The sequence below is a fragment of the Protopterus annectens genome, chromosome 13.part0, assembly GCF_019279795.1.
Source record: "Protopterus annectens isolate FY-2018-M chromosome 13.part0, PAN1.0, whole genome shotgun sequence".
NCBI classification, from domain to species: Eukaryota; Metazoa; Chordata; order Ceratodontiformes; family Protopteridae; genus Protopterus; species Protopterus annectens.
Genome location: NC_056747.1, coordinates 470,440,772 through 470,456,679, shown reverse-complemented (window position 1 = coordinate 470,456,679; position 15,908 = coordinate 470,440,772). Strand labels below are relative to the sequence as shown.

The 15,908-nt window shown below is 38.8% G+C and overlaps 1 protein-coding gene across 1 annotated transcript in view; it reads right to left on the bottom strand.

Annotated features, from left to right (window-relative positions):
- The window catches only part of HIP1 (huntingtin interacting protein 1), a 2,554,439-nt gene that overhangs the window by 470,586 nt on the left and 2,067,945 nt on the right, over positions 1–15,908 (bottom strand). The window contains exon 21 of the mRNA XM_044054110.1: positions 10,661–10,768. Within this exon, the coding sequence (XP_043910045.1) occupies positions 10,661–10,768 (108 nt within the window). The remainder of the gene's footprint in view (positions 1–10,660; positions 10,769–15,908) is intronic.

The window sequence follows — 15,908 nt, the reverse complement described above, 5'->3', positions numbered from 1 at the left end:
AATCAAGAATAATTAAGTCATTGTTTGTTAGTTACATTAGACCCAAACGTGAGTATGGAATAACAATATGGAAAGCCTATAAGAAAACAAACATGAGTAAACTGGAAAGAGTACAGCAGAAATACACCAAGGGCATCCATGGATGTGAAAATTTAAGTTATTATGACAGACTAAAATATCTGAACTTGTACTGTGTCTCTTACAGATATCTAAGAGGAGATCGTATTCAAGTATATAGGGCATTTAAAGACAACTACCTCTGGGAATATTTGGGGTTACCAAAAAGTGCTAGAGAATCATAAGACAACCTATGTAGAAGATTCTATAGGAATGACAAGTGTACTAACTGGTTCTTTGACAGAGTAGCCAATGCATGGAACAGACTACCTAATTTCATTAAAGTAAGTACTAGTTTAGACAGCTTTAAGAACAGCCTGGATACTTATTATGGGAACAAGTGTTTTGGTATATTGGCAAGCTAGAAAGGCATTAATGCCCATGCTTGAAATATTCGTATGTATGTATGTAATTATATTCTGGAATTTCTGAGTCACTTATTTTCTTTGCCAATGGTTCTATATATAATGCAAACAACAAACCGGAAAGAGGACACCCTTGCCTGGTTCCTCTACTCAAGCAGAAATTATCAGAGAGGACACCACATACTAATTTTCACCTCTGGTCCCTCACATATAATCAATCTTATAATTGCATTAGGGAAAGTAAATGCTTCCATTGCCCTGCTCATGAAGTCCCATTCTACTCTGTCAAATGCTTTCTCTGCATCAAGACCCACCAATAACACTGGTATTTTCATAAATTCTGCTTCACTCTGGATCATCAATGATCTGTTAATGTTGTCAAATGTTTGCCTCCCCTCCTCAAAACCAAACTGATCCATATCTATCAATTTTAGTATCACTTTTGCTATTCTTTTAGTCATAATAGACAAACACTTTATAATCATGGTTTAGTGCTGAAATGGGCCTGTATGAAGCTGGATCCGATGGATCATTACCTTCTATGTATTACAGCTACCACCACCACTTTCTTTCAGGACGTTGGTACTTCTCCTCCTCTTAAAATACTGTTAAGCAGAATCTTCCAGATCTTTATCAGTTTTTCCCCTCCTAGATTCCAAATGTCCACAGAAATGCCATCTATTCCTGTGGACTTTCCTGTAGATTAGATATACATCACCATTTTTATCTTATCTCCTTTTATCATAACGGTTAGTAAATGAGCCTCATCTACCACTAACCTTGGCATATTTAATTCTTCCATAAACATTTCCATTTGTACCTTTCCTTGATTTCCATATTTCTCTGCTTTATACAAACCTTCATAAAATATCCGAAATATTTCTAATACTTCTACAGGACCTCTTGTTATCTTCCTTGTTGTAGGCTCCCTAAGCTTGGTAACAGCCCTTTCTACTTTCTGTTGCCTGAGTCGTTGTGCTAAACATTTTTGTGCTCTACAATTATCAAAAAATTTTTGATTAACAGCAATCTTCCTAAACTTATGCATATTACTGAGGTAATAATCCCTTATTTTCTGTTTAGCATTTTGCAGTTGCTCCTTTTCTTGTTCTGAGAAATTTCCCCTATTTTGCAATACTTTAACATTTGTTAGTCCCCCTAAATAATTATTGCTTCTTAACCATATCTCCCCTTACCTTTACTTTCACCCTAGCTTTAAACTCTCCTTTAATTTTAATCCACTCCCTAGCTATATTTTCAGGCGAGAGCTCTACCCTCTGTAATAGCTCCTGAATTATTTCCAAAACCCCATTCCTGAAATTTCTCTCTTTTCAGCAGATAGGTGGGAAAGCGCCAGTGTCTCATTTTTATTTTATTACCTTGCATTTTTATTTTAGTTATTACTGGTGCATCATCTGAAATAGTTACTGGGTGCATTTCATGACCTTCAATTAAATGCACATGTTCCTGTGAGATATAAATTCTATCTAGCCTAGCATTTTTTGTATCTTGGAGAATAATATGTAAATTAATTCCAAATTCCTAGTACTGAATTCACATCTTCCATACCAAACATTTTCATTAATTTCTTCAAAAATCTACCCTCCTCTGTTATATTTTCCCTTCTAGGCCTCCAAGACACATCTTCACTGTTGCAAACCAAATTCCAGTCCCCACCTGTAAGTAATATTCCTTGGTGAAAGATGATTATTTCTCCCAGAATTTTCTTAAGCTCCATTATAGCAGTTTTAGGTGGAATATAGATTCATGCCAGTGTAATCCTCCTCCCTTGCCAGTAGCCGCTTAGTACTATACATCTTCCATTAACGTCTTTTCTTCATCTTCTATCACTATTGGGGCTTCTCTTGCAGTTAATATAAGTACTCCTCTTTTCCTTTGCTCCTGATATTCCACTGAATAACCATCTTGAAAACCTTTCTTTATCATATTCACGTTCATTTTTTCCAGGTGTGTCTCCTATAGCACAGCTATTTGCACTCTAAATTTTTTAATATAATTCACTACTCTTTCTTTTTTGTACTTATCTGTAAGACCATTTAGATTGAAAGGTATTGCAGAAAGCATCATTTTCTTATATAATTATTACCACCTTTTATGTACAACTGCTTTTTTGTTAAACATCTTACTCCAAATTTTGTTACGTGCATATACTGTTTTGCAGGTTGATCTTTTATACAGTTTCTTGTAGTATCCATTTCAGCCTATGTCACAACTTACAGAACATTTTATTTTATGGAAAGCCCTCAAACAAAAAAAAAACCTCCCCAATACCCTCCTAAATCCTATTAATTTAACAACAACACACAAAACTATGTACATCTTCAAATATTGAAGTTTCTGCTTCCCAATAAAAACAAAAACTTCTAAACTGATAGCCACACAGATAGGCTAGAGTTAACCAAAAAGAAAGGTTAATTGTGTTAAGAAGTATGATACAGTCTGTGTTGTAGTTAGTGCTATCTGGTTTTGTCATATCTTTATAGCTCTCCCAGCTGAGAAAATACTTGAATGCTTTCAGTAAACACTTTCTCCAAGTCATTTCTCTTTATCAGATTGTTTTCTAGTGACATGCAAAATAGACACAAACCTGCTAAGGATACCTTGCTTACCAGAAAAAAGCCTAATACTATTTACATGTTTTGTAATAAACTTGTTACTGGAAAATGCCTAGGGTCATAACCACGTCATTTCCCTATGCCAGAATGGGAAAAAGTACTCTGATTTTTCTTTTGTCATGCTTTCTTAACCAGACCTCCCCCCACCCATTATTTGACACTATAGTACCTACAGTTCTTAAAACCAAACAAAGAAAATGGAAGAAGGAAGAAAACAAAAAAAAAAGCACCTGTTTATATTAGTATCCCGTTACATTAAAAAAAACTGAGAAAACTTTACCTTAAGTGCTAATTGGATTTGTCTAATCTTTATAGATTTCCCAAATGGGAAAACCCCTGAATGTTTTCACAGTATGTCCTAGCGAATTTCTGTTTTCTTCTTTTTTTTCCTCAGCCAATCACTCTCCACCAGACTGTAGTCAGTTTTTCTATCAGATTGTCTCCATGTAGACATGAGAACCAGGTAGCCAGTTTCTCTTTATCAAATTGTTACCATGGAAACATGAAGACCAGCTGCATAATTGTTACTAAGCATACATGTATTTGCTAGAATAAAACCTCAATATTCAATGTTATTTTTTTAGTTACTTGCTCCCTCTTAAAACTTGTTACTAAAGCAATCTAAGGTCTTTAATCCAGTCATTTCCCATTAAGAATGAGGAAAAAAAGCACATTAATTTTTCTTTTATCATGCTTTTTAACCAGGCTTTTTTGTACATTGCAGTGCCTACATTTCTTAAAACTAAACAAGAAGAAAGATAAAAGGGAGAAAGAAAAGAACAGCAGCACCTGTTTACAATCACCATTATACTTAAAAATAACTGAAAAAAACTTTTACTTTATATAATGTAAAGAAAACCACATGCCACAAAATTAGTACTTACAGTTAACTCCCCCCCCTTCCCCTCCCCAAAGCACTTTTCTGAACATTGATGACATGAAGTAGGGTACATACTTTACAGTCCCCCACAAGTCCAACAAATTCTGGAAAAGTCCAATATTTCCAGATTTTCTTGTTCTGTCATAGTTCACAGAAAATAATTATTGCATTGTAATCTCATATTAAATTACTGATTTTGTTACTGTTTATCTCCAAAATCCTGTCTCGGCTTCATTTCCAACATACTCTTGATTCTTCTAGTCAACTCTCACCCTTCTCTCCAACATTTTCCGTTGAAAATTTTGAAAAGGTTTTCACAGGTACAGTCCCTCTGTGGTCTTTATTACCAGAAGAACAAGAAGCAGAATATCCTCCTGTTTCACAACTCAATTTTTGTTGGACAAACTTTTGTATTGCCTGCTTAGCATGTACTTCATCAAAAAACATGATTTTGTCCCTCCAGGGAAAAAATACCTTAAATATAGCTGGGTATAGCAGTTTGAATCTCACACCTGAGCTCGAAATTCCCTGTATAGTGGAATAAATTTGCTCCTCTTCTGTCTCATGTACAATGAGTAATCATTTTCCACAAACACTCTGCTGTCTTCCACTTTTAGTACTTTGTGCTTCTGCCATAGTTTTGTCAGAATCAACTCCTGCTGGTAGGATTGCATCTTTACTACTAAAGGTGTAAGTTGCTTTCTTATAGCCATGTTTGGAGCATACACACGTGTCCCTTTCAACTAACAACTCCTGCTGTGGAATACCAGTCCAATTGCTTATTTGTGCTTTCAAAATTAATGCAGTCTGTTCCTTCCAGTTTCTCTGGTATAACTGAAAATCGCAGATTTTCCCTACGTGCTCTGTCCTCTAATTCTATTATTTTTTGAAACATCCCTTCCTGAGCAGTCTCATATTCATCCAGCCTTTTCTTCATTTCAACCTCTGATTTTTGCAGCTTTATCATCTCATCTGAATATGTGTTTACAGCTTCTTTCTTTTTTTCCCATTCTTTTGTGTTGATATACTCCATTAGTGTTTTGTTTGTTTTAACTAGGTCTGTATGCAGTTGTGTTATATCTTCTGCAGGTTATTGGAAGTTATGTCTGAAGGTTGCATTGCTTTTTGCTAAACAGCTGCAGAACTTTCCTCAGACAGTATTTCTTCCTTACTTTTTGTAGCTGATTTTTTGCAGGTCTTCTGTATTTCTTTATTCCTGGCATCCAGGGAGTGCACTTAATAGTAAGTTACTGAAATTTACCCATAAACACAAATCTACTGGCCTTCTCTGCTGAGTTTCTGTTTTCACACTGGGAGAGCCAGAAACAATCTGTTACTTAATGTGCAGCCATCTTGCAAGTCCCCAGTTCCAAAACTTTTTGAGAATAAATCAGTGAAATACAATCCATAATCTATCTGGCCAAAGTAATTTTGGAAACTGCTTGACTGAAGCAGTTAAGTGAAAAGGGAATAGTCGATCAGACTTCTTGTACTGTTTTGTTCTGAAGATAAAAATGTACCTGTCTATGAATGTCGAGATGCAGCACATATTCATCCTTATTAGCAAAGTTAGGGAACAAAACTGGCCATTGTATTGCTTGATTAATGTTAGTCTCCGTAGCCATTTTAAGAATAAGGGAATGGTTACTCCGTAGAGATACCCTGTCTTTATGAAAAATGAAATGAAACCTCACTGATAAGGCCCAGAGCTAAGAATTTTTTTTTGCTGAAGTAATAGCTACCAAAAAGATTGTTTTCCAAGAAAAAAACTACATGTTTCAATTATTTGTGGTTTGAAGGGTTTCTGAGTCAACCCCTGGAGGACCACCGTGAGGTCCTAAGGGACAGAAGGGCCTTTTATGGGAGGTCTAAGGAGGAAGACTCCTTTCATAAAGGCTTTACATAACCTGGGAGGATTAATTTCCAGCATGAAAACTGGATATTGTAGCTAGTTAAAATTTCATTGTAGAAAAACTAACCCTTTTCTTTGAAAATGGTACTGAGGAAAAGAAGGATGGCTGAAGCAGGTGCTGAGAAGGGGTTGATGTTCTGTATTTTGCATTTGCTTTGTAGACCATCTTAGTGGAAGCCTTCTGGGAGGCTTGAGGGCATGGAGACTGGGATGCTGGAATTCTGACGGGTGAGATAGGAGGTCCTGACTGGGTTCCAATATCCATGGAGGTGAGACCAGAGGAAGGGAATCCACACCTGTCGAGGCCAGAAGGGGGAAAGGAGTATGACTGAGCTCTTCAGCATGTTTTCTTTCTGTAGAAACTTCGGGATCAAAGGAAGAGGGGCATAAGCATACAGGAGGGTTGGGGGCCAATCATGAATCACAGCATCCCTCGGTGACTCCCCCTGAGGCTGGATCAGAGCGAAGTACTTGTTGCACTTATTGTTGAGGGGGGATGCAATTAAGTCACAGCAAGACTGGCCCCAATGGTGGAAAATCATGTTCGCTACTGACTGACAGAGAACACTCATGAGGAATCACAATGGACCTACTGAGTCTGGCTGCCAGTGCATTGGAATTTTCTGGTATGTGTGTTACAATTAGAAAGCGGTCTGAAGAAATCACACATTCCTAGACCTTCATGGTTCATGGCCTCTCTGCACAATGGGTAGGAGTGGATTCCTCCTTATTTGTTTATGTATCAGACTACTGACATTGTCCATATGGATAGCAATAGTCAATGAAATACTGAATATTGTAAAGGACGTACAAGAACTGAAGGTGGGACATTTTGAAAAGGAAAGGAGCAAATTATGTAGAAAAAGATGGAAATTATGGCAACAATACATGCACAATAATATTCAGGATGATGAGGTGGTAGAGGACAGAGCTTTAAGGGGAGGCAGGAATTGAGCAATTTATGTAATGGAGTGAATTATAAATGTTGAAAATAAAACATATGTACTCTGCATGAAAAATGTTAGTATGGTTTGTTTTCTCTTATTCTATGTGTACCTATGTCACTGTCTAAAACAGTACTTAATAAAAACTTTAAAAAAGACAATATGTGAGGATGGGAATTGGTAAACTAAAACCACAATCCTATGACTGAATTTTACTTCACAACCACAGTCCAGTACAATACTTACAATACCATTGTCAATGTACATATCTGATTTTTAATCTCCTGATCCTCTCCAACTCCAACCTGTTAACAAAATCCTCAAGATATTTAAATTCCTCCATTTGAAGCAACTACTTCCTCATCAACAATCCATTCTCTTTTGTGAAAGAAGTATGATCTCTGAGATTCTGAATGTTGATTTTTATCTCATCCACTTAACATTCAGCAGTCAACTGTTACCAGAGATTAAGAGGGATATACTGATTTGCAAATATGCTAAAGTTATGTACTCACACTGGATACTCTTAAGATTTTGGCTGTGTTTTAATATCCTATCAACGAAAACCACAAAAACAAGTCCAGGCAAGATAAATTCCCTCCGACTTAAGCCTAAGAAGGTGGCCTCAACTTTTGCTCTTGCCTTCACATTCTTAATCTACTTTGCAATTTTATCCTTCCACAGGAAGAAAGATCTGTCTTAGTACCTATCACAAGACATTCCAGGGTATGTTAACATATCACTTCTTCAGGTCCACAGCACACACACAGTGGCAGTACAGGCAAACTGACATGATTACTTCAATATATGGGCAAGGACAAATAGCTGACTGACTGTTCTGAGGTCAAGAGAGAATTCACATGGCTCCTCCTGAATCAGGGGCTTGGCTACTGGATGAAATCTCTTTTTCAACAACTTTGGCATAGCACTTCTCAGGGAATCTGATGAGCAGGATCACTCTATAAATTGTGTGCCCCTCCCCTGCAATGAAAATGAAGACCACTGCTCCAGTATCCCTGACTTCCTCACAACACGGAAAGGACAAGTTAACCATGACATCCAAAGCATGTTGGTACCTTCAGCATTTCTACTTCTGTTACTATTTCTACTATTTAACTACACCCAGTGTTGAGTAGGCTGCTGCAAAATATACTTGTTCATTTTCATAATTAACTGCTTTATTCATCCTCACTATGTATGTAATACTGCTAATGTTACCTGAGCATTCTGTACATTGTATAAGTACTGCTAAATGTTACCAGAGTACTTTATAGTTATTATATTTACTAATATTATTATTTTTTGTGGAGCTTTTCTGCCTAGTTTCTGCTGAAAAAAAGGGCTTGTTTGCCTGGTCAGATGTTCTGCATAAACAAATGGAAAGGCATACATTTGTGTTCACATATCAGCCTCTGCCACAGTGAACATTTTTAACATAGCAGTGATCTAGCTAGCAAAACTGATCTGATCTTACCCATCTGTTTTGGCACTGCTTCCACTGAGATTCACAGGCCCACAGTATTCAGATGTTCCCTCAAAATGTTCCTTTCACCTCCTGGTAATGTTCCCAGTCAAGGTCAAAAGGCAATATATTACACCTCCCTGTCCTGAGATGACTGATGTTTTTTCATGACCTTTATATGGGCATCTGAAAGACATCTTCCATCGTCTATCCTGGCTTTCATTTCAGTGACCATCATAGATCCTGCTTTTCTTGCCTGATAGGCCCCATTAGTCAAATTTGGAAAATAAATCTTAATGAAGCTTACCAGATGGGGGTCCTTCACAATCAGAAAAGTAAGACGTAGAATAGGGAATAGTTACTGTGAATTACTCCAACTTATGTAGCAAGAGATCAGTGTTAAAATCTAACATGCTAAGACACATTGAGAGTCAAACGATACCAACAGCATGCCATCTGCCACTATAAACCTATGATGTGGTCCTAGTGAAAAGGTGCAAATATCTGCATTGTGGATTTACAGCTGTCTAATTATGCTGTTTAATCATATTCCTCAAACCATGTCTGACATTGCATAAAATGCTACCGGAATAAGTTTGTGTGTTTGACCACCCTCTGCCTTCCACATGACATATTCAAAAAACATAAAAATAAATAATAGCATTTCTATCTATACAGCGTATCCAATTTCAATCTTAATTACTTCATCCAAAAATCTTACATCCCACTACTGTGGAAAAAAATTTGCATCTTACCTCTACACAAAAGAGGAATGTCACTGAACCCTCCAACTATAGACCCACAGCAGTTGTTTTCCATTAAACAAGGTTCTTGAAAAATGCATAAATTCACAGCTACTCACCCGTAACACTGGCAATTCTCTTCTCTCCTTTGCACATGGCTTCTGTCCACACCACAACACCACAACCTCCATCCTCAGTTTCAGCAATCACAGTTATAGTAAACAGAAATACAGTCAACTTAGTATCTGCTCTTTTCGTCATCTTGCCAAAAGCCTTTGACGCCATCTCTCACTCTTAAACTCTCATACTTAGTTCTCAGTATTCCAATTTTCACCTGGTTCCACAGCTATCTTAGCAACAGATCCCAAGTAGTGAAATGGCAATATGACAAATCCATCTTTTTTCAGTATCTGTACAAGATCCCCAATATTCCATTCTCAGCCCTATATTGTTTAAGATATTCATTAATGACCTCCACAGTGCAGGCAAACAAGCTGCCATTATACAACATGTGGAGGAATCCACCCTAATCTGCTCAACTCTGCCAAAAGCCTAACCAAATTGCAACAACTTACCCACAAATCCTTTACCTCAGCTGAATCCTGGCTAAATGACTCAACTTCTACTCAACCACAGTGAAACAAAATTAAGTCTTCACTCCAAAACATTTTCCTACCCTAAAAACAACATTCTCCATAACTTCATGTAATATTACAAAGAATTAATTTGTACCACATGCAATATTACTAGGGTTCACATAGATGAGTACTTAAAATTTGGCTATCTTATTCACCACATTGTTTAAAAAAACAGCAACATCTGTACTCCCTATACAGGGCCAGGCCTTAGCTATCTCACCCAGAAAAGACATAACCTCAACCTTCCTTCCTCTCACACTAGTCTATGCAACACTTATATTTACTGTCTCTCTCACACACACAAACACACACACACACACACACACACACACACCACAAATAAGCAAGTTGGGGCAAAGTTTTATAACAAAATTGCAAAATATGCTTCTAACCTCCCTTACAAAACTCACCACTGCCTGGCAGTAAAACATGTGTAATGTCTGGGACTACCACTGTGCCTAGCAAATTCTCATCATCTTACCACACAGATTCTCATCTACAGTACTAAAAGCTGCCCATCCATTAACAATCTCATCAAATATGACAGTTCCCACTATACTCTTCTCTCACCCCTTTAACCAAGTAAATAACCTATTTTCTTTCACCACTTTCTACATGGCTCTTTGTCAACCTTTAATGGCCTTGGCCAAGAGTCATACACCATACTTAAGTTAGTTCTGCACAAACTATACCTAACTTGCAACACTGTGCTACAACTATAGCACCAAGTATGCTACTTATGTTATCAATGGGCTCTATACTTGTAATTTTAAGTCACTTTCACTTTTATTTTTTAAGTTCTTCTCCCCTGGCCCCCACTAAAAAGAGGTCTCATACCCAGTCGGACCTTCCAGGTAAACAGAAGCAATAAATAGAACAAAATAAACAGCCTATTTGCAGAGGTAGGTTAACATTTGTTTCACAGTGTGTACAGTACAGGAAATGCTGGATTATAATACTTACAATCGGCTTGTTCCATGGGTGCCATATGGGAGGTAGCACTGCCTTGCACAATGGTATCACCAGCTAAGTGAGCAAAATGTGTAACAGAGCGCAGCAGGTAACTCACATCTAGATGCGGGGCACAAAAATGCAACAAATATGAAAATAAGCTACAACAAAGTAGTTATTTTTAATAAAATACATCCTATTACATAAAACCATGAGATCTAAATGACAATTTAGATAAAAAAGAATAAAAAATGCAGTACCACACTTACAAAAAGACTCTAAATAATTACAGCAGTAGCTCACAATCAGCCTGTGAACTCAAAGTAAAAAAATAATTTCTTCAGTTCAGTAGTGTACACAATTCAGCCCTGACAGTGATGATAAGGGCCCAAGTTTGGGGATAAGTCCAGGACACTTAAGAGCCAACTAAAGTGACAATGATTGTGTGTAGACAATATCCACTCTTTCTCAAGTAGTGGAGGTTTACGGCTTCAGATTTGATTTTAACAGTTCCTTTTAAGGTGTAATAGCAATGAATGAGGACACCTTACATCGTATACTGTGGGTTGGAAATAAAAATTAGAAAACAGGGATTTTGGCTCTTGCTTTCACATTCTTTATCTTCTTTGCATTTCTGTCCTTCCACAGGAAGAATGATCTACTTTCCATCCTCGAAGCTGGCTCTTAAAACAAACACAGGGCAACCCATGATGGCTGATAAGGTAAACTACTCTGCAGAATATTTTCCTTTTCTTAGGGGGCACACCAAGGACCATGCAACTGTGTGTAGTTTAATAGCACTAGCAACAGAGATGCATGCATTGATATAAGGTTTTGAGTGGCCATGTCTATAAAATGTAAAAGTACACATACCCCGATTGCTAAAGGCTGCTCAACCAAACAAAAATATTTAGAAAACAAGCAGAGCTAGACCACTATGGAGAAACATTTATTAACTAATAAAAACAATAAAACGGCATAAAAACAGCACAGGCATAGAAACAGGGATAAGTGTTTTCAACTCATAGAGCCTTCATCAGATCCTGCATTATTGCCAGTACTCTTCCCCTTAAAGCAAAGGGCAACCAATTAAAATTCATCTAGGAAGTCGCCTCCCTTTCAAACAAATACTGTACTACTGTCAGTGCTCCTCCATTTTGAAACAAAAAGCAACCAATTAAAATTTTTATTTTATTCTAGGAAGTCTTCCTTTCAACAGTGGCTTCAAGGGCATCATCCCATTCAGTCCAAGGAGCCAATCGGCCTACAAATCAGCAATCCATCGGCTCTCCAAAACCTCTGTTTTATTATATAAATCACCACCCTGAAGATTATCATGTACTAATTCTAATGCTGTAAATATAAATTGTGTTGTGCCTCTTGGATATATAAAGATAGCAGGAATGATCCAAACAGTGGTAGCGACCGTGCAGCTCACAAAAAAGTATATATAAATCCACAGAAGCAGTCCTTGAAGTAAAATCGTTCTTTATTGTGCACATTGGTAAGCACCTTCGCATAAAGCTTCTTCAGACCAAAATCAAGATACCACATTACATTTCCCTCTATTCTACTATACTATTCTCTACATGAAACAGTGCCTACACCCACTTCGTGTTCTTTCCTGTCAAATGATTGACAGAGGATCCTCTTAAGGTTAAATTTAACTTTGATAGATGCTTATGCGTTGCATATATTTTTTTAATGTAACTTTTGACTTAACATCAGCCGATATTTCAGTATTTTTATAGGATCATAGGTTCATACTAGGCTATCTGCCCTAGGGCATTTATAAGCCTAGCCAGAGTGTGTTTGGCTTTCGCCACCCATTTTAAATTAATTTTGCTATGCCCTTTTTCGTGGTTAGTATACTGAGCCTCTGTCTAACAGTGACACAGAAGTGATACCCGGGGTAAACCTACGATCTCCCATCCACTCGTCAAGATTCCTCTTGAAGAGAGTCAATGAGGGACTCTGCCTAACCTGGACTGGGATTTTATTCCAGAGTGAAGGGAGCCTCTGGGTTATGAATCTGTCCTTCCAGCATGTCCTATTTATTTCAGTGCTGAGGTTCAAGTCTCTCAGTGCGTAGCTCGATGGGATTTGGATTTTCTGAGGTGCAGCATGTCCATTAATTCCGGGTTGGACAAGGCTTTATACGTCAGGCACAGATCACCTCTGAGCAGGTGGTATGCCACTGAGTAGAGCTGGAGTTTCTTTAACCTGGCAGCATATGGCATCTGTTTGAGCCCTTTGATCCTCTTGGTGAGGTACTTTTGGGGTCTTTCCAGTTGCTGCAGGTGTCTGGTAAGGTACATCCCAAAAGGGGCATTGTACTCAATTATAGGCCTGATGAGGGATGAGTAAAGAGGCACGGTGACCTCCCCTGATCTAGATGTGAATCCCTTCATGATTAGGTGGGCTATATAAAATGTTCTTCTAACCACTTTGGCCACGTGGTTGTCAAATGAGAGATTGCTATCAACTTGGGTCCCCAGGTCCCTAATTACTTCTTCTGTACTTAATGGATTACCACCTATGTGGTAATTTGTGAGCACTTTGTTTTTGCCAAAGGGGATGACTATACACTTTTTGGCGTTTAGCTTGAAGCCATGGCTCTGGCACCAGTTGTCTGTTTCTATGAGGCCCTTTTGGAGGATGCTTGTGTCGGCTGGAGAGTCGATTATGGCGCCCAGTTTGCAGTCATCTGCGAACTTGGTCAGCCACAGTCCTTCTGTGTTGGCCTGTATCTCCCAGAAATATATACCGAACAAGATAGGTCCCAGGACTGAGCCTTGTGGGATGCCACTTGTAACTGGTTTGGAGTCTGACATGGTTCCAGCAATTCTAACCATGTGGGTTCTGTCCTTGAGCCAGTTTGCAACCCATCTAGTGACATAGGGGTTTATATTTAAGCTGGTGAGCTTATCTATAATGCCCGAGTGGGGTATTGTATCGAAGGCTTTTGCGAGGTCCAGGTAGGCTGTGTGGTCCACCTTCCCCTCGTCAATGGCCTTGGTGACTGTTTTAAAGAAATCGACCAGGTTTAAGAGGCAGGATATGCCCTTAACAAAGCCCAACTGGGTAGGATCAAGTGTCTGTAGGTCCCCAATATCTTTATTTATGAGGTCCATGATGATCCTTTCCATAATTTTGCAGACCAAGCTAGTTAGGCTTATGGGGAGATAGTTTCCAGGATCCGTTGAGGCACCACCTTTGTGGAGAGGGACCACTGTTGCTGTACGCCACTCTTTGGGTACATATCCTGTAGTAAGGCTGAGATTGAACAGTAGTTTTATGTTTGGGTTTAGCTCTTCTTGGAGTTCATGTAGGACGCAGCCCGGGACACCGTCTGGTCTCATTGATGCTGTATTTTTTGCTTTGAAGAGGGCGGCTCTTACCTGAGCATCTGAGATGTCAGGGGGGCAGCACTCTGCTGGGATAGACATTAGCCCTTTTGTTGGGGAGGGGGGGGGAGAAGTTTGCGCTGAACCTGTCAGCTAGGATGTTGGCAATGTCTGTGGGTTCGGTGTATTTTTGTCATTTTGGACTAATTCTGAGCATATCTGGGAATTCCCACCCAGGTTCCTAACAAAACTAAAGAAAGCCTTGTGATTATCCTTAGTGTCCTATGCAATTTTTCTCTCGAAGCTGGCCTTAGACGATTTTATGAGTGCCCGTAGTTTTTTGCTAATACTGATCAGAGATGCCTTCCCTTTTTGGGATTTTGCTCTATCATGTAGTAGCTTCCTCCTTCTATTGTATAGTTTGTTTATGGCTGGGGTCCACCAGACAGGATGTCTGCCTTTGGAGGATTGGGTCTTGGTTTTATTTGGGATTGCATGATCCAAGATTTCCTGAAGGTGCTCATAGAATGCATTTATAAAGGATTCTGCAGTCTGGGCCGTATTTTCCACAGGCTCGGGGGCTTTGAAGGATTCCACCTCGGTTTTGAGGAGTGTGAAATTTGCTTTAGAGAAGTTTTTCACTGTGGTTTTCTGGGCAGGGGGTGGGGTCAGGATGTGAATATCCAGTGAGATTAGTTTATGGTCTGATCTTACCAGTGAAGGATACACTTCTCGTCTGGAGCATAGAGTCCCCATGTTGGTGATGATCAGGTCCAGTATGTTTTCCCCTCTTGTGGGAGTGGTAACAAGTTGTTCCATAGCATTTGAGTTTATAAATTCTAGGAACCTTTGGGCTAGGATTTAGGAGCTAGAGTAATGCTCCCAGTCTATGTTTGGGTAGTTGAAGTCACCCAATATAATGGTGTTTGGAGAGACCTTCATATTTTCCAGTGTTCTCAGGAAGGCCGAGTGGGGTTCCTGGGTTTGGGAGGGTGGTCTGTAGCAGGCTATAAACTGGAAGGCAGTTTTACCCACTGTTAGTTGCACATGGATAGTCTCTGATGCTTCGTGCTGTGCCACCAACCTGGAGGTGTGGGTATCTTTGACGAATATTGATACTCCCCCTCCTTTTGTGGTTCAGTCCAAGTTTTGAGGCTGAAAAGCATGGTATGAGGTATAACCTGGTAGTGCTGGGGTGCTCTCGGGAGCCTTGAACCAGGTTTCTGTTACTGCACAGATATCGATGTTCTCCATGCTAAGGAGAGTTTATTGCTGCTAATAATTCTTTAATCTCATTTCGATGAGGAATATGACACTTAGAGTTTTATATAGGGCTTTACTATTCATTTTTGAATAAGTGATGTTGTCCCTTTATATTTTTGAAAGTTGAGATAATTAGTCTAATGTTCTGATTGGCTGGAGAAAGCCACAAAGGCTTCTATAATATGAATACAGAAGAAAAGATAGCACAGGATGAGTTGATGTACAATGATGCCATCATTATTATGCCAGCTGATAAGGGAGGGGCCATTATTCTAGATGCAGATGACTATCATATGACAATAACTGAAATTCTCAGTGGCACGCATACCTATCTGAAAATACCAAAATGGGAGGTCAAGAAAATCATTCAGATGGTAAAAGACACTTACCATGACTTGCTTATGATGAGAATTATCAATCAGGACCTCTATGAATATCTTATGTCGAACATCTTGTGACACCTACTATCAATGGCCTGCTCAAGATACACAAGGATAAACAAAACCCACCCCTGCATCTAATTGTCTCTTGGGGTTGATGGCTCACAGAACCAGCTTCTATTTATGATGAACAGCAACTAAAGAAAGCTTTACACAGAGCACTTACTGTATTAAGGGACACCTCAGTTTTTAGATGGTTTGTACTGTTGT